Genomic DNA, 27,943 nt, shown 5'->3' with positions numbered 1-27,943 from the left:
CGGACTTTTTTAGCTAGAAAATAATATTTTAATCATTTGGACAAAGGCCTTAGTAATCGATTGACACTAAAAAAATATTATTTTGGCATAAGCGATGTACAGTTTCGTCGGTATTCGGTTGAGGGGAACTAAACAATAATAATCAATCGGTACGAGACTCGTTCGCGACTGTCTTCGCAGGTTCGTGGCTTTATTTTTCTCGTCAATGTGACCCGACGATATTTTCCTCCCGACCAATGCGGCGCGGGGCACGAAAGTTTGAAGGAGTGAAGAGTGAGAGACCGAATGAGAGAAAAAAAAAAGTGTGGGAAAAAGTAGCGGAAATGAAGTGGGGGTGAGAGAAGGATGGAAAGACAGTTCGTCCCCAATTGATAAATCAAACACTTTGCGCCTGGGGCACTAACTCCCTCTTGTATTTGTCCTCCTTTCGATGAACGTGACGAAAAAGCTTCATCCGTTTATTTCGTTCGATCTTTACCCACAAATCCCACAATCTATTTCTCTAATATCGTTTCGTCGATGTTTCGTATTATTTTTTTCTGTCCTTCGCATACGCCACGTCACAAAATGACATTTGAAAAAAAAGCGCACGTAAGCGTCCATAAGAATGACGAGAAAAGTAGAAAATTGTCGAAATTTAAATGTCAACACCATCGACGATGAAAACAGAAATCGTGATTTTTTTTCACCTCGAGAACATCCGTCAGCGAAATCTACGTGCAGAAATATTATTAGGCATTTTGTGTAGAACAGAATCATATCGACGAGGCCAGAATGAAGTTTGTATTTTAAGGTGGAAACGTTTTCGTGTAAACAACTAAAACAATTCTCTTGCTCTCTCCAATAACTTCTACAGCAGTTTCGCCATTTTTATTCTCTCGTCCTTTTGCCCCTCGGCGTCTTTCTTTCTCTCTTTTTCACACGCGGCCACGTACATATATATTCGTCACGAGGAAATTCCCGGAGCGATTTTAATGGCTTTTCCCCCCGAGTTGAAAATCCTTTTCCCCTCGTCTTATACATACGCCAAACTTTGTACATCCTTATCGAGTTTCACACGAGCAGGAAAGGAGGAAGTAAGGCCGAGGAAAAAGTTTTCCGAACGCAGCTCGACTTTCGGAAATTGAACCTTCAGATATCCCGATCGTATCGTAAGGACGCACGGTACAGAGAGCTTGCCAAAACTCTCCGACCCGTCGGAGCCCGTGACAAAAGATGCTTTCTTCATTGACGCGTGCTCGTTCCTCCGGAATAATTGTTTATCTTCTTTCCAAATCGACGCTCGTATATTTATGCATTTACATTCAATTACACGTGTATGTACACTTATTTATTCATACACTTAATATTCATATCAATATTTTACATAGACAAGAGGTCGAAAAATAATCTTTTTCGCTCCGTACATTCGTTCGTCACACCACTCTTGGGCCATCGAATTATACACGAAAAGTCTTATCTCGATTATCCAAATTCACGATTTTTTTTCGTGCGCCTGTGCGGTTCGTTTCGTGGATCAAAAGCTCCGTAGTAATTTCGTACGCGCTTGACAAGCGGTAGAAACATTTGTTTGGCTCATCTCGACCGACCGGAAGTGACTGAATATTCCATAATTCAATGGATCGTTATCGCAGATTTGAAAATATTTTTTCAGAAATCGAAACGACTACATTTCTCCTGCTTTTATGTCGTTAACGCATGAAACAATGGTGGCAAATAATTGGAATTTCGAGTGAATTCGAACGAGGATTCAAACTCATCGAGTAAGAGCGCCCTGATTTTCGTCATTTTAAAATTCACATTATAAAAATTACTCTTTTCTTCATTAATTCGATTCAAAACGCCGGACGAATCGATACGCGACGATGATAAAAGAAGCACGCGGCACTTTGTTTTCGCGCGTACCATTACCTTCGAGTCTCCCGATCAAGGTCATTCAGGCCTCATTGAAAGATGAGAAAAAATGATATTTTTAGACACCCAATCTGTACAGGTGCGCACGTACGCGAATGGCCCCATGAAGCTCGCCACTTCGTCGTCTCATGTTTTTGTGCTCCACACTTACAGTGTTTCATTTAAAAAATGCCAGCTAAGCCTCGCTTACGACTAAACTTATCGTTACTAGGAAATATTCGTAATAGTTGAAATATCTTTTTCTTTTTTTTATACATAATTTACATAGGTACAGGAACATGAGAGGGAGCTCGCAGCCTCGTCAACTTAAAGTTTTTCGTTTCTCTTCGTTTTCTCAATCATTCGGGTGACAAAGACTTGAAAAATTCTTCCAACTATTTATCTGCATATCGCTTTATTTTATTATTCGTCGCTGCTCCGTTAATTCCCCTTCCTTCCCTCTCGGCGAGTAAAGCTGAGAGAGTATATTGAGAGCTCAGCGCGGTTTGCTTCGACTCTCGTCAATGTTGACCGAGCTTTTTTCATCCTCGGAATTGAGGCTCTCATTTTTCTGTCTACTCTCGTCGAGTCATTGCTCATTTTATTTCCCTCTTCAACGGTTCTCGCTCTCTCTGCTTTGTATCACTTGATCCGGCTGGATGCTGCGGTCCAGGCAATCTCGCACCGCTTGAAGTACAAGACCGACCCGCCTGTCCAACGCTGTCAAATGTGGCTCCCATAAAACCGGCGCTATCGGATCTACTCCCATGCTCTTACGCATCGCTCCGCTCAGCCGCGGTTGACCATTGTGAAATCTGCGAATTTCATGCTTCCTTTTAATTTCCTTTTTATCTTATATACGGAATTCTACTTCGGGTTGTCAAATAAAGCAATTCCGGAGACTTTTGCTTTATTCAAACGAATCAAAACAAATTTATTGATCGACGTCGAACGGGAGGAGGGGCGGGGGGCTCTGTCAAATACTCGTGAAAATAAGAAAATGATAAAAAGATTAATCGAATCATTACTTCTTGGAATAATCCTCGCGATGGAATGATTTTTTATCTTCTATTATTAACAAAAGTACTTGTGGAGAATCGAAGGATAAAACGATACTGAAAATTGGGATTTTATAAATAATACCATTTTCATGAAGACTCTTTGTATAATTTCGAATTTTTCAACATTTTATTTGCCATTCGTAAATGGCGTGACGTGAAAAAAATGAAGATTGTACACGAGTGATGAAATATCGTGAGAACGAGAATGTTGAAGAGCGTATTATGAAATTAGTGAAAATGAGAGTGGGTGCGAGCTTTTGGGATCTGTTCAAAAATACGAATCGTTGTTAACGCGGATTGTCAAAAGACGCGTGAACAAGTGCAGCAACGTAAAAATGGTGGGAAGCTAAACGAAATCAGGACAATAAACAGTGAAAAAACAAGATGGAAACAAAAATAGAGGGAATATGTTAAAAAAAAGGTGTTTTCAAGATTTAAAACTTGTTCGTATGGACTCACTTGAGCAGCACGCTAACAGTGCTCTGTCTTATAATGCAACATTGCAAAAGAGGCGCCAGTATCGATATCTCGTCGTGATACGGCCTGCCAAATCCTCGTCCGTGATCGAGGTGCAGTGTGAACGAATCGTTGCCAAAGATTTTAAAAGTTTCGTAATGATGACGATCCATGTTTCCGGTTAAAAAATCAAGAACAGCCATGTCTATGAGATCGAGGAGTCGTCGACCCTCGTCGTACGGGGGAATATCCCTCACCAGGGTACAATAGTCCGAGTCTTAAAAATTATTGTAAAAGCAAAGATTCATTTTTCGGTCGCTTTCTAAAAAGTATACTGTGAAAACATTATTGGGGAAATGTTGAAAAAAAAAACGAACAAAATCGTTTTTTCTTTATTTCGGTGAACAATTTTTACTTGCAAATTTGGAGTGTTTTCATAAAAAGTTGAAACAATTGGGAATGAAAGCACGAATGACTGTCAAAAGAGGTGGATTCTTTTCGACTCTTGAAATCTTCGTTAAATTTGAGTTTTCTTACTTTAGCCATCGAATTGTTGCTAAAAAAAGTTGTCGATTTTTTTGCTTCTCTCCTCCCACTTTCTTTTTATTGAATTTTTTCGTATTCAGATGATTCAATGATTTAAAGGTTTTGCTCATTCGAAAGATTCGGAAAGAAAAGGCGAATCATCGTGGTTCTGTTATAATGTTGTTTCTCACCGTGCTCCCATTGAGCTTTTTTGCGTTTGTGATAACTTCGCCTCCAAGGATGTCGCCAAACTTTGCGATTGGCGAACTGTTTGCTCGGTAAAAAAGCGGCGAAACTGCCCTCGAGTGTGTCAGGATTGCCGCATATTGCGTGACCGGTGTCGCAATAATAGCTGCAACGGCCGTGAAAGCACACGTTGCCGACGGGACTGACGAAAAAGGTTTTCAACAATTCTCCATCCGCAATCTGGTAAATCTCGGTCGTCATGTTCAAAGTTCTACCGACGACGGGCATCGCGCGTCGAAAACCGAGCAAACGGTCGAGATGAAAAGACGCTATTTCTGCGTTGTGTCTCTCGAAATCCGTGAAATAAAAATGGTTCGGCAAGGTCTGTTGCTCTCGAGGAAATCTGCAAAAAAAAATCCAACAATCATTGCTCCGATAGAAAATAATATTTTCCGCTGCAAGGCACTTCATCCACGAAATGATTTTATCGAGAAAGCTTCTTACGTGGCTTATGAAAAAGCACACAATCGCAATGAAGTATGTTACGAAGGTCTGGGAAAAAATTCGAGACGATTGTCTCGCTAACTTTCTTCCTGGCTTGGCCCATTCCTGTCACAGCCTTCTGTCTTTTTATATTTATACTTTTTCCTTGATCCGCATTTCCTGTTGAGTTTTCCCTTTGCGCTCTCTAATCCGATTTTCAACATGAAAAGCTCTAGTATAATTTAGAGTGCGGTAATATCTTTAATTAGGAAGTAAAAATCGAGCCAATTTGGACACTCGTAAAATACGATCCCTCGGGCACGAGCTTAAAAGCAAGGCTGGACGGAGAAAATGTTTTTTTTACGAAATTTTTGAGTTCGCAGACGAAATTGAAGCAATTCGAGCCGCGAGCTCCGAGACGAATCAAGTTTTTATTTGATTTTTATTGGTAAATCTCCCATTTTTTTCCTGAACACGAACATCGGACCGGCCACTTGGCCTTTTACTTCGATATTTGAGTCTCGAAACTTGTTTAGACCCGATAAATCTCGGGGACAGAAAAACGGAGCTTTATCGGTTCACGTTGAAGGGAGTAATTCGTCTCTGAAATTACTCGTTCGTCAGTCCAGTGCAATTCTTCCATCCTCGTTAAGCGCCCACGCTTAGCGAAGACTGCACTTCTCACTGGGAGAGGAGAAGACTGCATAATAAGTGTCTGAAAGTGACATCGGGGATGTGCATCACTTTGGACGTCGGTATTATGTGACACGTGGGCGTTACTCTTGTAACTCTACTTAGTAGGAAGGCGAGAATGGAAGCCTCTCGACGCCCCGAAGCGTTAAGGCCGCGAGTCGAAGCGTCGTTTTCGGACGGCAATTTTCTTCGCGTGCAAAGCCCCTTTTTCCAATCTCATTTAATTCGATTGATAATTCTCAAAGAATTTTTTTGGCCTCTGCACCTTTTGGTGCAAAATAAAAAAGGGATTTCCGTATGATAATTCAAGTTTATAGAAATTCTCGTTTACGTTGAAATTCGCTGGAATTGGAGAACTCGGTTATTGAATTTATGAATGGAATTATTGCATTTGCAAAGAGAATGAAGAAGCGTGTTGTCTCGCGAGTTTCATTACGGAGCTACGAATCGTCGAAAAATCGCTCCGACAGAAGTTTCGTGATGAAATTTAGTCCGCCCGCACAGCCCAGTTGAAAGACCTCTCGCAAGGTTTTTATAAATATTTCGTATGCAGATAAAAAGACGAGAAAACTTGCCGAAATTGAGGCACTTGCTCTTGAAAGTTTTATAGAAAAAGAATTTGTCTTTCGCCGAATCGTGCGCGGCAGCGAGGCGCGCGCCGGCCCGACGAGGTCGTGAAAATTTCGAAATATACCGCTTCTCCCGTTAACTGTGGGCGCCAAGTACAAACTTCGGTTAATTAATAATACGTCGGAGCTACGTAATTAGTGTCCGATTTGCATCTGATTAAAAAAGTTAACGGCGGGCGAATACAGCCTTCGTCTTTCTCCCCCTCGACGATCTGCTCCCGTCTTCTCTCGTTGTCCTGCTCTCGCGCAGCTTATGCATAAATAAAATAGAGTGCTTTCTCTCAAACGCGGGTTTAGCGGATGAACGAACACGGCAGAAAATACACTCGGAGGGTGTACCGCACCAGAAAAATATGAATTCTCCCATAATTGCGGCTTTTCAGTCGCATATTTTTCATCATTTCTTCCTCCTCCCGCGAGAAACAAATAATTTCAGTTATTCTCGCTATAGCATTGTTTCGTCACTTTTCATAAACTTTATTCCTTCGAGTTTGACTCATCAATCGTCGGTATTTTTCCCTCAGCAAAAATCGACTTTTAACACCAAATAAAGCCCGAATTTGATACTTTTCCTGTTTTTTTTAAATTTTTTATCTTTTATGTCAGCACAAACAGTCAAACGTATTTCCAATGCACATTTTCAGGTCGTTAAAATTATTTTTTTCTCGAGTAGTCCGGGAATGAAAAGAACCCAATTAGAATGAAATTTCTGTAATCTATTTTCAATATTTTTCTTATCTCCGCACCATTCGATATGAACGAGTGTGTCGTAAAAGTAATTTGAAAAAATATCGAGTAAGTGTTTATCTTTGAAAGGATGAACGATAACGCAAAGTAGTTGGACTGACGAGAATTTCGTCGAGTAATTGAAAAAGCTCGAACGAGCTGAAATGTGAGCACTTTGGAGCCTCTCGCGAAGTTCATTCGGCTGGAGTTTCATTATCACTGCGTTTTACAATGCGATGCCCCGAAACGTGAAAATTTCTCGAGTTTTTCCACACTCGCATAATAAAAAGGGTAAAAAGTTAGTTTTACCGTGCGGAGCTCGTGGAGAGAAAGCTTCGGGCGAATATTTCTATGGGTCAAAAATAAAGGAATGAAGAAAAAAAGGGAGTTTTTTCTAACGAGACGAGGCAAATGTACGCACTCGTTCGCCGTGTCTTTCTCATTGGGAGGCTCGCGTAAGACGCGTATCTTTTCTCTTCCCTTTTTTCAGGCCGCACCGCTCGGAGAGCGCGTCTCGCGCGGATTACCGCTCCGTTTCGCGGGCGAAAAACTCTCGACGAGCTTCGTGCGCGTGGGCGTGAACCATTGAATCCCGCCGCGGTTTTAACGTCACAATTTTCTCGGAGCTCTCGCGTGGGAGATATTCTCGGGGCGGGGACGCCAAAAATGTGGCAAAATCTAGGCAAGGGCCCTCAATATTTCGGAGGAAAAATTGTCTCACGGCAGGAGATCGATCCGGTTCTTCGACTCTTCGTAAAAAGCTTGCGAGCGCAGAATTTTTTTAATCTCCGAGCAGAAAAACTACCGGAAAAGTGAAATCGACAAAAAATTTTTTTTATTTTCCATCGGGTTACTCATCGATTCGACGATCGCATGTGTTTCTCGTTGCTTAAAATAATGGAAAATCGTTGCCTCGCTGTCTGTAAAAATCCACCTGGGAATCGTGTTACGCCATGAAAATGAAATTGTACGAAACTTTTTGTGTCGGAATAAATCGCTCTCTTGATATTTCGAACCTCGATAAAAGCTCGTGCGGATAAGAGGCCAAGTTTGCATTGATAATGGGACTTTAATTATTCCAAAGGGTTCCTCACCTGATTATGAATCAATGAAAAAGCTTGACTCACCTCATTGGCTTGAATAACGCCTGCATATCGTCCGCATAATCAATCACGAGCTTCAGCTGAGTTCCACCTTCTTTCTGAACTGCAACAGAATCGATTTTCTCGATGAGATTACAAACATTTTTCACCCCATTGAAAATTATTGTTTCGCACATGACTGTCCAGTCGTTTGAAGCTCGTTGAAAAAAACGCTTAAAAAATGAGACTTTGTATAACAGCGAGAGCTGCTGTTGACACGCAACAAGAATCGCCTTAATTTCATTTAATCACTATTGCGGAGTCTAATTCGTTTGACCTTCCTCGAGAGTCTTTCTTCGAAGGAACGGAGCATCGTGAATTGGTAGGGCCGAGAAAAGCCGAGCGACGTCACTCTTTTTTTCGAAACAGTCCTGAACAAATAGGAAATATAAAAAGCGAAAAAATACGTTTCGGTACTTTGTTTATCTGTTGGATACTCGAACGTCTTCGTACCCCGGGCGCGGTGACTTATTCTGACACTCCCACAGTGGAAATAATCTCACGCTTTGAGAGGTCAAAGTAAACGTTTAATCGTACAAATAAATGGCGTGACTCACCAACGTGGAGAATCGTCCGAGTCGCCATTTCTCTCAATATTTCATCGACGTATCTCGAGTCTTTAGGATACAGCTCAGTCCTCGATATTTCCAGATGAAACCTCTCAAGAACGGTACTGTTCTTCCTGTATAACAAAGATAATAAAAGTCGTGAGTGTTCGAAGGTGTCGAAAAATCCTCAAAAATATGAATTGGAAGCAAATTATTTTCGAAGATGCATTTCGAATAAACGTAATAAAAGAGCAAAATAGTTGAATCGCCGATGCAGCGCCGGTGAAAATCTCCAATATCCCTTATTCCCCGGGCTCCAATAAAACGAATTTATATTCATTTCAACAAAATGATAAATAAAGGGAACATCTTAGATTCAATACCGTTCCGTTGAACTGCGAGAGCAATTCGCGTTGCGGGGCTTGAGGAGCTTTTTAAAATGCATTGAATAGCTTTCGGGTGGATCGAGGCCGAGTTTTCCGCGTAACAAAGTCTTTACTACTGATGTATACGGTACAGGCTGTTCCTCGAACCGTTTGCAAGAGTCGCAGGATAAAAAGACCGTGGAATTGTCAAGAGAAAAATCCTCCGCGATTTTCTCTGGGAGCTCCCAATGCTGAGACGGTGAAGAAAAAATTGGGAGCAGGCCAATCGCCTGGGTTCGCGCTCACTGGACGTCATTCGTCGCTTCGCGCGACTCCTCAACGCTTCGTCGCAGAAGAGAGAGTTGACCGAAAACTTTGATTTTTCGGATTGAACGATTGCACAGATTCGTGGACTCGAAGCCCGGCTTTCGAGACACTCTAAACATTTTCTCCCGCGCATCGACGTCGAATCCACTCGTGCGCGTATCCCTGTATCGAGTTCTTCTTTACTCAAGCCACAGGCCTATAGATTTTCGATGAAAAAGATCGGAGCAGCGCGCACGGAAAGAGGGAAATAAAAGTGTAAGTAAAAGATGAGACGGAGCCAGGGCGAGACGGATACGAAAAAGGGAGGAGAGAAAAGAGGAGCCGGGGGAGTCATGAAAAATGCGAAACGTTCCGCCGTGTATCGCGCGCCTCTTGGAAAAGCTGTGCGACCGAAAAGGGTGATGTACGCTCGGTATCTGTCTTTTGCCCTTGCACTTTCGTAGTCTTTGATACCGGAGCAAAGTACTCCGATATATACACGTATAAAAGACTGCGAGAAGAGGGCCGAGGGGAGCGGGAAGGGCGTTGCGGGTTGCATACCAAATATGCGACACGAAGGGACACTAAATCTTTGAGAATAATCCCTTTCGTCTCGGACGCGAGCGAGATAAAAATGCGAACGAAGATGAAAAAGTTTAATCAGTTTCAATTATATTCCCATTTTTTAATCTCGACGCAGACCTCTGCGTCGTTCCAATTTATTTGCTCTTCAAAACCCCTTTTTCTTATAATCAATGGTAATTGCACAGGTGGGCTGCTTGTTTACCTTCAATTTTTCTTCTCTCGTAAACGAGATAAAAATTTCATGAAATTCGGCTCGTCGAACCGCGGTGGCGGGGGTCTCGCGATCGCTTTGTTTTTCCATCATTTATTCTTGGCTCGATGACGATATTTTGCAGACTATTGAATAACATTATTTCGTCCTCTCTCGAGCAATATTTGACGTGCGCGCTCTTATTTTCGTGGATTTAACGTTCGAGGAACGATCAAATGAGACTTGATTTTTTACAAGCTTTCGTTTTTCGTATTATGAAATTTATGTGCTTGTACAAAAATACGTTTGAGCAGATATATGCAAATGAACGAATAATGTCGCGTTGGGAATTTTAATTTATTGAACGTTATTTCACTCTTTTATTTGACGCAAGATATCGCGAAAATGTTGAATTTATTCGGCCACCGACTCCACAGCGATTCAACCTCGAAAAGCAGTCGCTCATTCCAGCTAATTTTCAAACCTCTTCGCGAAGGCTTCCGCCCGCGCGCGATCTCCTCGCGCGAATGATTGTTCTTCGAACGAAATTTACGTGAGCTCAAATGATATTGCACGAAGGAACGAAGTCACGTCTGATTAGGGAATAGTCTGATTAAACTGGGAGCTCTCCGACTCTACAGCACGTATGCACGGGAAGCTCTATAACGTACGAGGAACGATGTATTCTCGGGAGAGTGATAGATCGCAATAAGCTCTTCCACGAATCCGGGCTCCTGGACTCTCCGTTTCACTATCATACGAGACGATCGAGCATCTGTTAAGCTTCCAAAATGAGGTTATTTTTCTGCTTTTCTGTATTTTACGTTACCTTGAAACCTTTGAATAAGCTTCGAGATGAGCTGAATGCTTTCGATCGAAAAACTCGTAGTTTCTCATAAAAAATGGGGGCGATTTGTGAGTTTTTATAATTTTAATAAACTCACAAGTTTACTGAATTCACGAGGTTTTCGTCAAATTTCATTGACACTGAATACGCACGATCGTTCGATTGATTCTTGTGATAATATCGAAAATGATTTTTTGGGCATATCGAGCCCACGAAAGGGCGCCATGATTGATTAGCTCGTTACTATGCTCGAAGCACACGCAGGTCGAGAGGAAACTTAATTTTCATGGGAATCGACGTCTTATTGGTTTAGAGAGAAAGAGAGAGAGAGAGAGAGAGGGATGAATTCGTCCTCAAAATATGATAATTCAATTCCGAGGGAAACTATATCATATGCCAGTCGAACTTGAACATTGAGTTGACGTCGAATGTCTCGTGTTATGTGGAAAAGTGCGAATAAAGGATGAGGAACAAGGTATAACGCTGAGCGCGTTACCAACCCGAGGAAGGAGAGACTTCCCTCATTCGTTATTCATGAGATCAGAGAGCAACACGAAGACGAGACTAAGATGATGCAGGAGGGAATGAGAAAGTGAGAGTGAGCGGGGAATAATGATTCGGCAGGTTTTTCTTTCGTCCAAAAACACTAGACTTTCCTCGCCCCGAGACGGATGAGAACTCGCCGGCAATTTTTCTTGTTTCCCAATTCGTTTTTTCACAGCCCTGCATGACAATTTTATTTTTTTCGAGATAATAATTGGGCGCCTTTGCCATCTACTTTTCGCGTGGCTCGTGAGACACGCAGTTTTTTCTTCTCGTTAAGGGGGAATATTAGTGCGACAGGTTGAAAAATGAGGTAGTTTTTGGGGGGATTTTTTTTGGAGAAAACGGCTCGATCAAATTATTTGAAATTTTGTCCATTAATTATTGAAGTTATGAAGTATACGAGGAAATTTTTATTTTTTATTTTTAGTACATTTCATTGAGCAGAGGCGAGCGCTCGCAAAATAGCGTCTCAAAAAAGACTCCCCGATGGTTGACGGCACAGGTGCCACAGCAAGCACCTGAAATCCAAAATTCAAAAAGATTATTGAATTACAATAGTATACCTGTCGCAGCATCGCAGGAAATTTGAACATTTTGATTACAAAAAAATGACCGCGATTTAAAAGAAAATCGAATTTGACACACAAATTTTGCACTGAATTGAGCCAAAAAAAGTAAACAATTCAATGAAGTCGATTGGACAAAATTTGACAAAGTTGTGCTGTCAACCAGGTCAAAAAACATGGTCTCGAGAAAAACGCGTTTTAAGGTTCTACAGGCTAAAATTGAATTATGTAATTCGAATATTAATACAAAACAAGCTCTTACCGATTAGTCCGCTATCCCCGGACATTCCCCCTTAAAATTTCTGGGAATTCTTTCAAGATTCACTGACACGAGTCCGTGCTGGACATAAGAAGAAAAAAGCATGGTAATTCGATCCCCTTAATTCTGAGTTGCGAGCTCGCAAATGATACGCGAATAGGATCGAAGCGTTGCTATTTTAAAACGAGAATCATTCCTCAAGATTTTTTCGCAACGAAAACATTATTCAGAGGCTCATCTCAGCGATTAATCAATTCCACTTTATGGATCGTGAAGGACGCGATCACATTTTTCGAAAACCTCAGCGAATATGTGCAATTCATCACGCTGCTATGACTTGCATCGTAATCTCGAGATGATCCTTCGCTTCTTCCCGAGGTCACTGAACTCCTCTTCGTCATCGTATCTCTTTTCCTTCACTCTCTCTCTCTCCTCTCTCTCTCTCTCCTCTCTCTCTCTCTCTCTCTCTCTCTCTCTCTCTCTCTCTCTCTCTCTCTCCTCTCTCTCTCTCTCTCTCTCTCTCTCTCTCTCTCTCTCTCTCTCTCTCTCTCTCTCTCTCTCTCTCTCTCTCTCTCTCTCTCTCTCTCTCTCTCTCTCTCTCTCTCTCTCTCTCTCTCTCTCTCCCTCCCTCTAAGTGAGGATCGAGTGTGCCTGTGTGAGGGAGCGAGAGAGGTCGAAGGTTGCAGAACAACTGAGGACATACGTGCCCTTTCAGATAATATTGCAGCCTATAGAGCGCAGGTGCATTTGCCTGTAGCCAACAGAGAGAGCGAGTGACAGAGGAGACGTTTGCGTATAGCAAGACTCGAGCAAACTCGCAAAGTCGACGATATTTACCGAAGTGAATTGCACCGATGCATCCCTCTAAACAGAATTTGCATATATATGCGAGAGCTACCTGCTCTTTCCCATCGTTCGCGTTGTTATTTGCACTTGGTTACCGCTGAGAATATCGTTTTAGAATAGTCTTGAAAAACCAATGTGACGAGCAAGCTTCACTATCGTTTTTCTTTTCGTTATTTTTATCGTGAGAAAGTAGCACTGCGAAAAATGATTTGAAAGATAGGAAAAATCGTCGAATACACTTTTCATTGTTTATTGTGATCCCTTTTTTTAAGGGGGACGCGACACTTATTTTCCACGTCATCAAAAAAAGACTGTCGAACTTAATCAGTTGTTTGGTGAACGTGCTCGACGATAACGCGACGAACAGGCGTGTTAATCGCTCAAATATCAATTCCAATTTACACATGACTATCGATATTCGTTGGTTTCAGCGTACAATTGATAAGGCCTTATCGACTCGTACACTCGCGCGATTCTTTGATTGACTTGTTAGCGAGTTAAAAATCCTGCACAAAGTTGGCGACGGAATAGGCGATTAAGTGAAACTCGCAGCTCCAAAGTTCCCTCGATTTAATTCACGGTTTTCTCATCGCTCGAGACAAGGCACGGCGAAATACGAAATTTTTTAAGGGATTATCACACTCCTCCGATTCTCGGCTCTCGTCGCCTTATTCGGCATCGAGTCACGCCAATTATTCGACCCAATAAATAGCACGTGACGTTTGTTGTAGCATGAAACGCTGCGGGGAAGCGAACGCTCGGTCGAGACCCGCCTGATTCCATTATTGACGCGGACCCCCTTAAAAACCATCCTTCACATGCATTCACTGCCTCTTCATTTTCTCTATACACTGTACTTTCCAACGTTTATGGAAATTAGTAGCACGCGAAACTCGCTGTAGCGTGGCGAACTCGCCACGATAAATCGACAATAATCTCCGCTCGTAAACCACCTGAAAATGAATCGAGGAGCTTCAACGAAAATACGCGAATGCTCGCAGAACCTTTCGAACCCCTCGAAGAAAGAAAAAATGCGGTTTTCGTCATTGATTTTTTCTCGTAATTAAGCACTGTTTGCGAAACAATCGAGTGGGCAATGGCACGAGTCGTAGCTCCATATTTCATAGCAGCAAGAGGATCGTTTGCGATTCGCGTAGGTGGTAAAATACTTCGGGCGGCGTTAATTCGCTCCCGCACTTTCGTATCGGCGCCTCCGCCGAGCCGCGCGTGGCGTGTCATTCGAGATCACACGCACGAGAAAAAAGCACGTTCTCTCTTCCTCGCCCCCTTAATTAGCAAATGAATTTCCATTCCGCTCATATCGATTATTATTTATTCTCGAATTACTAGCAATATGCGGATGGAATTTCGTTCGCATTATTGCTGATGAATCCTCGCGAATATTCATTTTTATTAATCAGCCAATGCAGCGGAGCACATTGCCATGGGAACCTGCGAAACGAGAAACGTACCGCAATTTCGAGGGCTCCCCGTGCGAAAATACAATCCGGTTTTCGATCGGGAACGAAAATTCAATATCACCACGAATTCTCCGGTAACCGCGACGAAATTATAATCGCGCGTTACTGTTTTTATGCTCGTTTCCCATAAAATCATCCATTCACGGTCTTCACGACTTTCATTATACGACGCACTGACAATTCAATTGAAATTGGAAGAGTTGCGTCAACACGCGGATAAAATCGGAAGGCGATAAAAATTACCGTCGCTGCCATAGAAACCGAATTTCATTTTCATACAAATGTAAGCTTCGTGCTGAGAAAATTTGCAAAGTTTCAAGGTTTTTCCTCCTTTCAGTTGCTGCAATAGCCGTTTTAACTTTTTCATTTCCTCCGTGTGTTCGTGATAATTGATTGGATCATTGCTGCATATCTTCGAAGGTTAAATTTGCCACGATTTTGGTGAAGGCAAAAGGAGAGGGGGAGACGAGACGGGGGTGAAATTGCCTCGTCTGAAAAACTCTTGGAAATGCTCTCTTCAGAAATTATGAGTCCTTTTGTACAAGAGTAGGAAAAGCGGGCGACACACATCTCGAGAAAAGGGTGTCGAGTGTGTTCGTCTCTCGCAAAACGAATGTAAATCAATGTTTAATATTCATGCACCAGTCACGTGCACCGGGGAATGCAGAAGGAGCAGCACTCTCAGAAGCAAACGAAAGGAAATGAGGAAGAGAGAAAAAGCAAAAAAGCTACGAGACTCGGCGCGCGAAGTGGTTCTTGCGGATACAAATACGCGATGCTTCGGGATGCTGAACTCCCTTGAAACCACCGATTCCGTCTCGAACGCGAGTATCCGAAAAGTTGGCTATCGCTTTTGAGCGTCACTCAATGTCATTTTGGAATCGACATCGCGTTTCAAAGTGAGAAAATAAATCCCGAAATTCAATCGCCAACTTCGAAAAAATCCCAATCGAGGACACTGCATTTTCAAGAATTAGAGCATCGCTTTCCGGGTGCATCAGTCGTTGAGAAGGCTGAAATGCACCCAAGAGATTCGTGACTATTTTGAAAAGCGTGTGTACACTATTTCTTAACCCTCGCGTAAGGAACCTCTGAAGAAACTTGCGTCCGAGTAAACACCGCGAGAGTCCGTCTGTCTTTGAAAGGAACCAAGAGAGAGAGAGAGTCTTTCCCGCCGAATGCCACTTGAAAAATCTTTGCGGACAGACTGAGCCAGGGCGGCTCATTGGTTTCTAGAAATGCGAATCCCAAACTTCGCAGTGTTTCCCTGTTTGTATAATGGAGAAAAAACAGTGGCATCGGGGTCGCCGCGGAGCGCAAGAGTTTCCCCGGGGACAAATATTTGTTGAAATATTTATAAAAATATTCGTTCTCGTTGTACCAACGATAAAAATGATTACCACGAGTTCGCATTCGGGATTTGAAAGCGTCACAGATTGGCGGGAGTAAAAATTAGTGCTAGAAGCAGGCCGGTTTACGATTCCGGAGCAGAACCGGAAGCTTTGATCTAAAATTTTCAAGCGAGACGCGCATATCAGCTTCATTTCACTCGGGGGATTGGCCGCCCTTTCCCTCTTCCGCTTTGCGGTCCGGTCCAGTGCTTTTGTACAGAGAGGGTATGACGTCCCCGGGTTCGGAGTTTCATAAATAGCTGAATTTCATAAAGACGTAAAGCGCGAGCTGCACGAGGCTCCGATCGCTGGCCGCGGGGCCTTTTCTCTCCAGCGGTCATTAGAGCGGCGCGGAGCTTTCGTGTTTTAATCAAAAGTCAATGGCCCTGCTCCGCCGTGTGACATTCCCAAAGGGAGGGGGCGCCCGCTGTCATCGTTAACTCCAGCGAGTTAGCGATACGTGCGACCTCGAGGGCTATCCAATTTGCTCTCCGTGCTAACAGCTCCGATTTTCGTACTGTATATAAATGTTTATATACGTTTTCATTGATATTAAATATAACAACAGTAAATGCCACTGCTGGGCGAGCTCACCGCGGCGGCCGCGCTACGCCGACATTGAACAACGTCGAAGCATTGAAACGCGAGAACAGCGCCTTTCAAAAGTTCTCAGAAGCTTTCGATAACACCGATTAACTTGATTGATCGTTCAATCACGAAGAAATCGGCTCTCGTTCGCTCCCCTCTGGGATCCAGCGACTCGCGAGTGCGGAGCCAATCCAGTCCCCGCGAACCTTAACTTTATCTCGCTAACGCGACGTCCTGAAGAAAAATACCTTAAAACTCTTCGGTCCTGAACCCGAGGCTGAACCCGCGAACTGTTCTGTCGCGTTGCGAGCACGCTTTAAACCTCTCCGTACCAGCTTCAAAGCAGTCGCGCGCAGCCTGCGATTCGCTGCCGGTTTTACGAGAGCGAGAGAATTCAGTCCCGCGGGATAACGAGAGAGGCAGAAACACAAATTTGCATTTGCCAAAGGCTCCCGCCGCGCGCGGACCCTGCGAGAACACGCTCCCAAAACCACCAAATGCTCGCGCACAAATACCGTTGCACGCACACACACGGAAATCGACGCGTGTTTACGGAATGCACGAATCCGACGAATGTTTCGTCACGATTGCTAATCCGTGATGCAACTGTACCGACTCCGTATTTGTACACCCATTCATAATACATTCAAACTGGCCTCGAATTTAGTCGTTGTTTCATCAAACTGTTTGACCAACGCGCTTCAAAACGGAATTATAACGGCCAAATACGAGTTTTCGTACTCCGAGGAAAACTGCCGCACTTTCGCAGTTACGTTTGAAGCGATCAGGCTCCAAACTCGACGTCACCGCGGACAGTGACGTTCCGTTCTTGTCCCATTTTCTGCTCGGATTTTCTCACCAACTCGCACAAAAAAATATAGTGAACAAAAGCCACTTAAATTATGCCTAACCAAATGTTGATTCGTCGAATTTTTATTTAACTACGACTGCGTTAACGCACCCATTCAATATTTTGTCTTGACGTTGTTTCATAGATGGGACTTTTTTTCAACTTTTGATGTTCAATCGTTTATCGAATTTAAAATCATGAACTTCATTTGAATTCCCTAAAATCATTGAATAGAAATTCCGTACGAAAATTCATTTTTTTTTTTTTTTTTTTTTTTTTTTTTTTTTTTTTTTTTAAGCCAAAACGCATTCAAATTTGGTTATAACATAATAGAAATGAATTGAAATTAAGTTGTAGCATAAAATCAATTCGATATTTTGACTCTTGACAAAACTGAAACTCGTGGTCTCGGCTTGAATCGAACTTTGCATTTTTTTCGAGCTATCGTCTTCTCAGGGATTTCAAGTCTGTACCAGACACGATAACGTCGGATCTTTGGAGTGGAGAATCCGTGAAAAAGAGTTTCTAATGTCGATGAACTCTGCTGTCAAATTGTACGAAGAATTTTGTAGATTTTTTACTCGCAATCTCCATCAATATTGTCGCATTCGATTGTTTGGGTTTGAAAGGTTTTACTCGGAGATGGGGAACCGGTTGGTACGTATTCCCGGTGAAAAATGCGAGCTGATTGGTCCGCTAGATTTTATTAACTCAGGTAGTATCCGGGGGCTGAGTGCTTTTGCAAATTAATCGAATATGTGCATGTTCGACGGGTCTCGCCCGATGGCATATGGAATCCTGCTTCTCTCTCTGCTTATGCAAGATTCCAAGCCGTGCGTGCGTGTGTGCGCGCACTTGAATGGCACGTCGAGTTTGCTACCACTGGCAGCCGAGGACAGAAATTATATTTTCAGTCTTTCGCACACGTTTTCGAACGGTTCTCTCAGCTTTAGCGCGTCCCTCTGGGCAGGTAGAATAATACGCTTTCTGGAAAACTCTCTTTTCGATTTCGAATTGACTCGGTAAAGCGCACTATTTTTTGGTCGATGAAAAACTTGAGAATTAAGGTCGTTTCCAAAGCAGAGAAGCGATCCGAACGAAATGGAGAGAGTTTGTGTGATTTTACACTATTTTTTAACGTCTCTGGTGTTGAAATCTCAAGTTCGATTGGCATTGTAGCTCAGCCAGCTGCCCGTTCGCCGTTCGAGAAAACGAAAGAAGATTTTTCTCTGAAAACCTATTCGGCTGCTTTTGCTGTGGGAAAGGATCGCGAGAAAAAAGTCGCGGACGAAGAAAAAGCGAAAAAGGAGAGAGAGAAGAAGAGGAAAGGAAAAGAGACGGTGGATTAGTCGCTCGGTGCGGCCGCGTGTGAGTCCACAGGTTACTGCGACTGAAGTTTTCAGTTGATTCCGCGCAGAGCCTCGACTCGACTAACAGGTAGTTCGAGTGAAAAATGTACAGCGAGGTGTCGCAATAACTCGACTGGATGTTGAAACACGAGAAGTGAATTTGGGCTCTCGTCGATTTAAAAAGTCACACACGCCACGGGGCTGGTGAATCGCGCACGACGAAATGTCGTCGGATATTCCAAACGAAACATGAAAATAATGAACATTCGCTTTATTCCCCCTGCTGATTCATTTATAACCGGAAATATAGGAAAAATAACTGAAAGGTGGCTCGAGCTCGGGGCAGCTTCTCGGCGCGCAGCATCCACTCCCGCGAAGCTATGGAATTCCGTCAGCATTTTCAGCTGCGAGGATAATCCTCAGCACCCCTAGAAAATCGTTTACACGTATTCGGTACTCCGCTGCTTCCGGTCGAGAGATAAAAGGGAATTCTATAGGAACACGAAATACTCGGGATTGTTTAATGTCTCGAGATTTCAAAGGAGCCTCAAAAAAGACGGTGCAAATATTACGAGCTCCCTCGGAACGTGGCTCTCTCCCATGACTCCTTTTTGTTCGCTTCTCCATCGACGCAGCTTAATTAAAAGCAATGAAATGAAATCGAAATCGAGGGATAAATTTACTCTCATTAATTGCACGAGGCGAATATAAGACGCTCGTGACGTTTGCACTTCGTTCGAAACGACAGAAAATATGGGCTTTGGCAGAAGGGGAGGAAAAGCTTCGAGCCATATGCCAAAATACAATGTACACGTTTTTCATTTCACCTCGGTCCACAATACGCGGAGTATCCCGTAAATTATTTCCGGGCAAACATTAGCTCGACGAGAATTGAGGAGGAAAATCTCTCGAGCGAAAGAGCGAGAGAGATCGCGGTCGTGATGTGCGTTCATCCCTGTCACACTCAGCGGACACAGACACAAGCACGTCCACGCTCTCGCACACGTACACAAAACTCATAAGGGACGGAATTCGGTATGAGCCGTTGCACAGTACACATACTCCTTATTAAACAATCGACGCGTCCTCCTCCGAAATAGGATATCAGCCTATTGTTAGCAAATCCTAGTTCCCCGACTTCTCTCCTCGCTTTTTTATAGAGTGGGGAGGAGCAATGGTCTTTCATACAATGAGGAAGTCGATGATGACGTGCGGGCTCGGGTGTCCGCGGAGAATCCGGTGTTTCATTTTCCCAATTATATACTAATTCAATAACGCATTCTTCCGATGGAATTGAATAAAAATGCGTGTGAAAGTGTGGTAAAACGAGGTTGAAAAAATGGTCGATTGTGCGGAGGCAATGAATGAAGTTACGCTCGATCCGACGAGTAAACTACTCGTTTGAACAAATAATAAAAGTTCATTCCTCGTTGTACCAGACAGTAGGAACGATATCAATGGAGCGCTTGAAGTTTACTCAACTCAATAATTATCCGCATTTTATAGTACGTCTACATTGTTTTTATGATCGAATTCACTCCCTCTTTTTTCATAGCGTTGAAAACTTTGTTATTATCAAGTGCACTCTCGCAGAATACACTCATTACGAGCATATTAAAGAAATTGATGGACGAAACGATTTTCTTAAGTCTTGAATTTTGCACGGAGTTTAAACGCGGGTACTGACACGCATATCAAATTTTAAAGGGTTCGTCTCGTTGGTTATTGAGATAAACGCCTTTATGTATATGAAGAAACATACACAGGGCGTTAATAAATGGTTTATCTTTCCATACAACGAATGAACGCTTCTTACGAGGTTTATGAAAAACGTACACATGACAAAATGAAGGTCTGGGAAAAAATTCTAGACGATTGTCTTACTAGTAAAAAGATATATATTGCGTTAAAGATTTAACGAAATTGGTATAACGAGCACTCGTAACCTGCTCACATTTGCTTATTTAGGAATTTTGTTTGTTCTTGGCTTGGCCCACTTCTGGCCTTCTGTCTTTTTATTATCACTTCTTTCTTGATCCATTTCCTGTTGTGTTTTCCCTTTGCGCTCTCCAAAGCGATTTTCACACAAAAACTACAGAATTTTCTCGAGGGACGAGTGAAATGTGGGGTTCAGCAAGTGATGGATGCCCGTTCAATTATAATAGCTCGTAATATTTCATCCGGCAAAAAATAAGTTGAAAAAATGTATTTACTATTTCGAATTAATAACTCTGACATGAATTTCGAGTGATAACATCTTTAGGAAGTAAAAATCGAGCGAATTTAGACGCCCATAAAATACGATCCTTCGGGCATGAGTATTCTTTGGCATCGAGTGTGCAAATACACTTTTTACCACATGCTTATCGAATAATTGAGCGTTAAATCAAAGTTCTTACGCACGAGATGTAAGCTCTATGCTTATACACGTGAACTTTAATGTTCAATAATTCGAGAGCTACGCGGTAGAAAAATCTAAAAAAATGTCTATCGTCATAAACATTTTTAAAGAATACATTTACCAAATTTTATGAAATTCTTATAATCTTGAAATTTTCAATGTTTTCAACGCGCTTTAGCATCGCAACATTGTATCGTCGGAATTGAACCTCCTTAAATTACTTCGACGCAATTCTGTGCATTATTTCGTCATACACATCGTTTGCAGATTACGATGAGGCGGTTTGAGCGTAAGACGCGCACGAGACGATCTCTCCTTTCGAGTTATATATCCGAATATCGAGTTACGAGGGTAATTTATTCTCTCTCTCTCCTCCCTCTCTGCCTCGCGATAGTAATCATATCACAAAATAGAGCTTGTCCACTATCGTACATGATAGTCACGTACTCGTGGTGCTCGTACGTTCACTTAGGAACATGATTATCCTGTACCTGGCTTGTTTGCTATCCGAGTATTTCATGTCCGTCTATATGCACGCTTTTGTGTGTGTGTCCGAGTGTTAGACGCACGTGCCGATGATACCGTAGTGTACACTATAGTCATGGGAGAGTTGTCCTACGCACTCTCCATCTGCATCGTGTACGATCCGACTACTGTGGAAGCTCCATGGATCGTTTTAACCGGAACGAAACGTTTCGTTCGTATATATAAAAAAAACAAAAAACAAAAGGAAACGAAAAAAAATTGTCAAGCACTCAGGGAGCGACGGTGTAACGATGCGAGAGTGGGACGTAACCCAATTGGAGGATCCATCGAGTCTCAGAGTCTACGGAATCGGAGGTTCTTTTCAAAGCCTCAAGAATCTCTAGTGTTTTTGCTTCGGGGATTAAATTATTCGAAACTGAGTCTCGAAGGGGCGTTTATCCTCGAAGGTGAAGAATTTTTTTACGGTTTTAAGGACAGGGAGGGAGGTCTGTTGAAGAAATGGGGAGAAAAAAAGTATTGGAATAATTTCGTCGGATTAAAGAATCGAGGGAAAAATCATTTCGACATTATTCTCGAATCTGCGGCTCTCAGTAATGACGTTATTTTTTAGTCAGTTGTCAATGATTTTTCCCCGTTGCTGTTGCCTTAGAAGAAAGTTTCATCGATGGGCTGAACGGAGATCGAAAATTAGTGAAATTTCAATGATTCGGCTTCGGAGTTGCTGATGGTACGGAAATTACTAGCTTCGGAAATTGATGAATAAATTAACGACAATAGAAATCGTGAAATAATATTCGTTTATGAAAGAATCGCCTCTGTTTTTCATCTCCTTCGTATTTATACTCTGCGAAGGACGATCCACTCGATACCGCCGTCGTCGTGACACTGTCTTTGATACGCGTTTCTATGTAATTACATTTGTCGCCACGATGCTTTGAGGTTACCCCGATAGGATGGGAGCGATCCCTTTCCCAAAGGAAAACGTTCGTAAAGTGATGGAGATAAAAAAAAAAACACGGTGAAACACACTTAATCATCTGAGCATAAATCCTCGTTGTAAGATCGATAAATATAAAAGCTGCTACTTGCTTAACGGTATTATTCACACTTCCCGTGTCGCATATTAATCATGGAAAAGCGGAAGTGCCTCTTGATACTCGAATTGTTTTTGTTACTCGAGACGAGAGCAGACGCAACGAGGACTCGTGCGTGACGTGGAAAATAATGTGAGAGTTTGGAATTATAATTGTTCGAAAATTCCAGTGCTCCCAATTTCGAAAAATGGTAATTTTTTCACGAGTTTCTATTTCACAATATTTTCACGATACTTTGTTACCGAGCGAAAATACGTCGATGCCTCAATCCCTTATTTTTCAGCAGCGACTCGTGATGATTTCAGAAAAGTCGCAGCGCTGCACGGAGCATGAAATTTGAAAAATTACCGTCCAGTAACGGTGGTGCGGTGACGAGCTCCAATTCACGACATTATTATGCGAGAGAAATTGAATTTTCCTTTTAAAAAATAATATCGGTCGTTCACAGTAGGAACTTTTGCCGGAGTATTTAATAAATTTTGACGTCACCGTGACTTTTATCGCTACATCGGCCTATTTCCCCATTCTTTTAATATACGCTCAGCCCTTTGTTGGAGTGTTTTAATCACCGTTTGAGTGTGCCAAGAAATTCGGAAGCGAGTGCTCGATAGCTGCGTTAGGGCAAGGACATTTAGCGTTACGCAAAACGTAAAATCGACCAAAAGTTTTGTAGATCTTAGTACACGTACCGTGAATTTCACTATCTGCAATATTGACAATTGCGAAACTGAAAAATATTCCGCAAAATATTGAAAATTGAAGAGTGCGTTACTGGAATAAATATTTTTCGTTGTCGCCTCGACCCCGCAGTCAAATATATCCGGTCAATTTTACGTTGATTCTCTCCGTGTAGGAGACGGTCGTTCGAATCGCTGTATCGAATGCAACGAAGACAGGAAATTAGCAACGTTTTACAAGATTATAGATCCGCGCTAGCGCAGCTCCGTGAGTATTTTCATGCTTATTTACTCGCTGGGCTCGTTATCCCGGTTTTAATAACAAAGGTCGGCGTGCACCAATTGGAGGCGGCGTAGCGTACATCAATTCGTGGTGACCTCATTGAAAGGTTGCGGTCAGTATAGAATCGTGCGTTGTCGCGGTGCGAGTTGAAGGCCGAGCGATCACAATCTCTCGCGCGTTTCGTAACACACACACACACACGCACACTCGGTTTCAGGCTTCGCTGAGTGAGTTTCAATACGATGCGCGCGGCGCGTTGGCGCGCGCCGTCACGACGTAGCTTTGGGAGCAGCCCGAAGCAAGAGAGTCCGAGTGAAACCGCGTTTTTTGCCGGGAAAATTTGTATCTTTGTCGTCGTTCTTTTCTCTAGCGTCCGGGTAATGAATTTCGTGAAAGAGAAATCCGGGCGGCGCGCGGGAATCCGGAAACTATAAGCGAGGCGACTGAGCGAGCTGCGTCGCGTCGTATCTTGACGCTTTTTTCTCGCTTCAGCCGCAAACCTTGGGCCTCAATAGCAGTTTCTAATCGCAGTTTTTTGCACTCGAGCAGGAAAGACTTTCGAGTCCGTTATCGAAGATCAATATTCTTAGATGGTCCGATCGAGCATTGCAGCGAATTTTCGACACTCCACGGGCTCAATCGCGACTCGTTTTTCAAAGCTCTCTTCACCGAAAATCCTCGCCGGCGAATCGACCTCACAAAGAAATCATTTGCCGTCACGAAAACCGTAATAATTGGACTATTATTTCGAATACAAATGAAATGATATTTATTCGTAAATCACTTCTCTCGCAAGCGAGCCACTAATAATTGATGCAAGCGTACAATGATTTGTGAATTTTGCTACCTCAGCGTTCAACATTCCAGGAAATGGGTGCTCGGCGTTATTACGCTATTATGCAATTTGACCGAGTATGCTACGATGTACAATTAGCAAATGTTCTACCGTCGCTATTTATTCTTTTGTGTGTACGACAATAATACATGTGGAGATAAATTGGCCGGAGTGTGCAGCAGTTACGAGAGCTCTCGATGAATTTTTTCACCGTTGTATAATTCAAAGGTGAAGAAAACTTGTAACTTGATTGTTCAAATTCGCATTTTCGTTTCATATCCCCCATTCGACTCGAACTCAATAAAAATTCAATTTATGCTTTTTGCTTTGGGAACGAAAAATGAGGGAACCGCAACTCCGTGCTTGGAGGTTTTCTCATTTAAATTTAATCGCGATTCGACGCACTGTTCGAAACGTTGCCTCATCCACGGTGATAAATTTTCAACGATCAGGTGAAACCGGAGCGAAATAATTTTCGTTTTATTTCAACAATATTGGACACCAATCGATTGTTTTAATTGAATCTCGATGCGTTATTTTGAGTTTCTTCAAGGTATTCTTTTCGCATGAGCGTATTTTTGGTCGCACAAATTATTGTGGGGCACTCGAAATTTGGACTGATTCCTAACCTCCGAGAAGTCGCGCGGTTACATAGGAAAAGCTCCTGCTTTCTGCCATTTTTCCAACTTCTATCGTTAACGTAATCTCTTTCAAGCATCCGCGGTAACCCTTTATTTTTATCGTCGCTATGGATCCTTTAAATTTTTTTCGTCCCTTAAAGTTTCAATTCTTCGTTAAATGTTCGCTAATCTGACCCGAAATTTCGCCAATCTATCCGCGCGCACTTGTACTCAACTGTTATTTAAAATGATTAATTTGTAGAATATTCGGGTTCGTGAAAGGAATACCTTAATCGGGATCGTCGACTAAGCGGATTAGCACAAGAAGCTTGTCCCTGCGGATGAGAAAAAACAGAAGCGAAAACCGGACGCAGCAGTATAACTTATCTCTCTCTCTCATCTCTTATTATTCCGAGAGAATTAAATGTCCGGATGTTTCCAGTGAAACTTACCTCGGCGATGCTCTCTTGAGACTTCCGAGAGTCGGATTATCCGTGTAATCCTCACCGCTTGTTCGTATTACACCAGTTTCCGGATTGACACCGTCCCCGTTGATCACGTAATCCATGAGATCAGAAAAGTCATCGTGCGCTTCCGGTTTATCGGTTTTACCGGTGCGTCGCCCGGTCGGGGGGTCGTCCCGATTGTAGTTGGCGGTTGCCGCGGCTGCGTCACCGCCGGAGGGTGATTCTTTGCTCGCGTTTCCGCGGTGCATAAATTTTTGACGAAAATTATTGTAAACGGTTTCTCGGTTTGGGGCATCGCCGAACCTCACGCGTCCGTGGCTCGGAACGAGATGGTGACCGCTGTAGCCGAGATCCATTTGTAGATCCATGACGAGGAGGAGCGTGAAGAGTATGGCGAACGCGCTGATACCGAAGATCAGTTTTTCGCGTATTCTCATAACCCTGAATGCGATCTTCATGGTGGATTCCGGTTTGATTTTCGTGCGCGTTGCGTTGCGTTGGTGGCTCGCTCGGAGCGACTTTTTCGCGGACCTCAGCGATCCGGAGCTCTTGACGTTGCCAATTTTTTTAACGAATTCCTCGGCTTTTTCGAGCCTCGTCGCATTCGAATTCGACCCGTTCGAATCGCTCCGCTCCTCGCTATTTTTCCTCGGCTCCGATGCCGAGGGCTCCTCCTTTATTCGATCGCTCGGTAAATCGCTCAACAAACTTCTGCGCTTTTCCACGTCTCGACGATTCTCCCTTAGCCCCTTAACCACGAATTTACTTTCACCTTTCTCCCTCGCCGTTGTAACTTCCCTGTTTAACGAGATTTCGTCGCAACGCTCGATCGACGCTCGCCGCCAAAGGTCGTTCGGCTCGACGCCGTCGCTGCACTCGTAATCTACTTTTCTCTCAACGTAATCTCCAAAATATTCAACAGCGAAATTCCCCCGGTCTCGGCTATTCGACGTCGGACTCGGATTTTCGAGGCGTTCCCTCAGCTCCGGCCCCTCTAACTCGACCAAATAACTTTTCACTTTTCCGTTTCGCTCGAGTCTTTCCTCGTACGGCGATTCGCCAGTCCCGTGATTATTTTCCTCGGCTCTTTCGACCTCGCTGATCGTAACAACAAAGTTCGGAGGCTCAACGAGACGGAGGCTCAATTCGTCGCGAGCACGAAAAGTCTCCGGGATCGAGCTCGATCCGGGAACCGCGTTCGGTGCTCTCGGGCTGTTGGAACCGGAACAGCTCAGGCTACGATTCGTCCTCGTCGGTGTCCTCGTCTTCGGTGTACTCTTCCTCCCGTCGTCTTTTACCGGCCGCAGTTGCGTTGAAACAAACGACGATTTTGCCCCGGTGCGCTCGACTTTCGTTGCATCCGCCGTGAATACTGCAATTCGGCATTTTGCGGACTCGTTGCTTTCCGCGCTCCGTTGCTCGTCGTCGGCGAGCCTCGCAGCCGCGTCCGAGTCTTCCTCCGACTGCTGTCGCCGGTTGCACGTCGAGGGAGCTGGATCGACAAGATTCGTCGGGAGTGGAGGAGGCTCGCGCTCGCGATTTTCCCCGAGACTCTTATCGCTCGGGACGAGTTTATCGGATGACCCTTGACAAGCGTTCGTCGATGTTGTTGATTCGGGATCGCGCGAACCGAGGCTCCTCGGCAGCGGGGAACTTTGCTCCTCGATTGAGTCTTCAAGGTCGATTGCACGATCGACGTCTTGAGGGGGCGGTGAATATTTCAATTTGCCGCTCCGAGGAGAAAGTTTCTCGGGCGTTTTACCGCTCGACGAATCCTGACGATTCCTGCGTTTGTGGAATCTCGATTCAGTCAATACGAGATCGGTCTCCGGGGATGAATCCTCCGAGGAATCGTCGTTGAAATAATCGCTTTTCGGGAGCTGCAACAGACGAGTGTCCGTTTTTGGTATCGCGGTAGCGTAACACGCGTCGATCCGACGCGACGCGCGACGGTTTTCCCTCACTATGAAAGCCCTGGCTTCGAGGAGACGCAAGTTGTCCTCGGAGCGGATGAGCTCTTCGACGTCCTCGACCGAGACGCTTCGAGAGCTTGCGTACTGTTCCTCCAACTGGAAAACCCGCTTTTTCTCCTCTTCATCTCTCGACGGGAGAGCGGCGCGGCCGTCTTCCTTCCTGCTCGTCGGATCTCTCGGCTTGTGTCTCCGTATCGGTACGCTCGGCCTTTCGTAATCGTCCTCGACGTTATCGGCCACGATACCCGAAGACTCGCTGCTCCGGGATGAAAAGAATTTCTTCCTTATAACTTTCGGACTTCTGCGTATGTTGCGCACCAATTTTTCACAGCTGACACCGATGTGCGTCGTCCTTACGAACTTCTTGAGAAACGAATCGCGCCTGCTGATCTCGCTCGCCGGTTTACCACGGACGCTTGCCTCGGGTTCTGGCACAGCCTCCCTGTCACCGGGGAAACCGCCGTTGTCGTCTCGCCCAACGGCCTCCTCATCGGCCCCCCGATCCCCGTCGAACCTTGGCCCTTTGCTATCTCGTGATGTCCGGTGGACAAAATACTCGCTTCTCGTTTCTCTCGACCCTCCAAGAGTCTTTGTAC

General features: G+C 43.8%; 1 protein-coding gene across 1 annotated transcript; it reads right to left on the bottom strand.

Annotated features, from left to right (window-relative positions):
- Positions 1–1,267: 1,267 nt before the first annotated feature.
- LOC122413917 (extracellular serine/threonine protein CG31145) lies at positions 1,268–27,939 on the bottom strand. Its single transcript, XM_043424598.1, has 6 exons — positions 25,360–27,939; positions 8,352–8,476; positions 7,780–7,858; positions 4,127–4,524; positions 3,414–3,687; positions 1,268–2,708 (listed from the first exon to the last, which is right to left on the bottom strand). The coding sequence occupies exons 1-6, from the start codon at positions 25,830–25,832 to the stop codon at positions 2,507–2,509; spliced, it is 1,551 nt and encodes a 516-aa protein (XP_043280533.1). The 5' UTR covers positions 25,833–27,939; the 3' UTR covers positions 1,268–2,506.
- Between the last annotated feature and the right edge of the window lie 4 nt (positions 27,940–27,943).

This window comes from Venturia canescens, chromosome 7 (assembly GCF_019457755.1).
Source record: "Venturia canescens isolate UGA chromosome 7, ASM1945775v1, whole genome shotgun sequence".
Lineage (NCBI taxonomy): Eukaryota > Metazoa > Arthropoda > Insecta > Hymenoptera > Ichneumonidae > Venturia > Venturia canescens.
The sequence above is the reverse complement of the archived record's forward strand: the minus strand, read 5'-3'. Positions and strand labels throughout refer to the sequence as shown.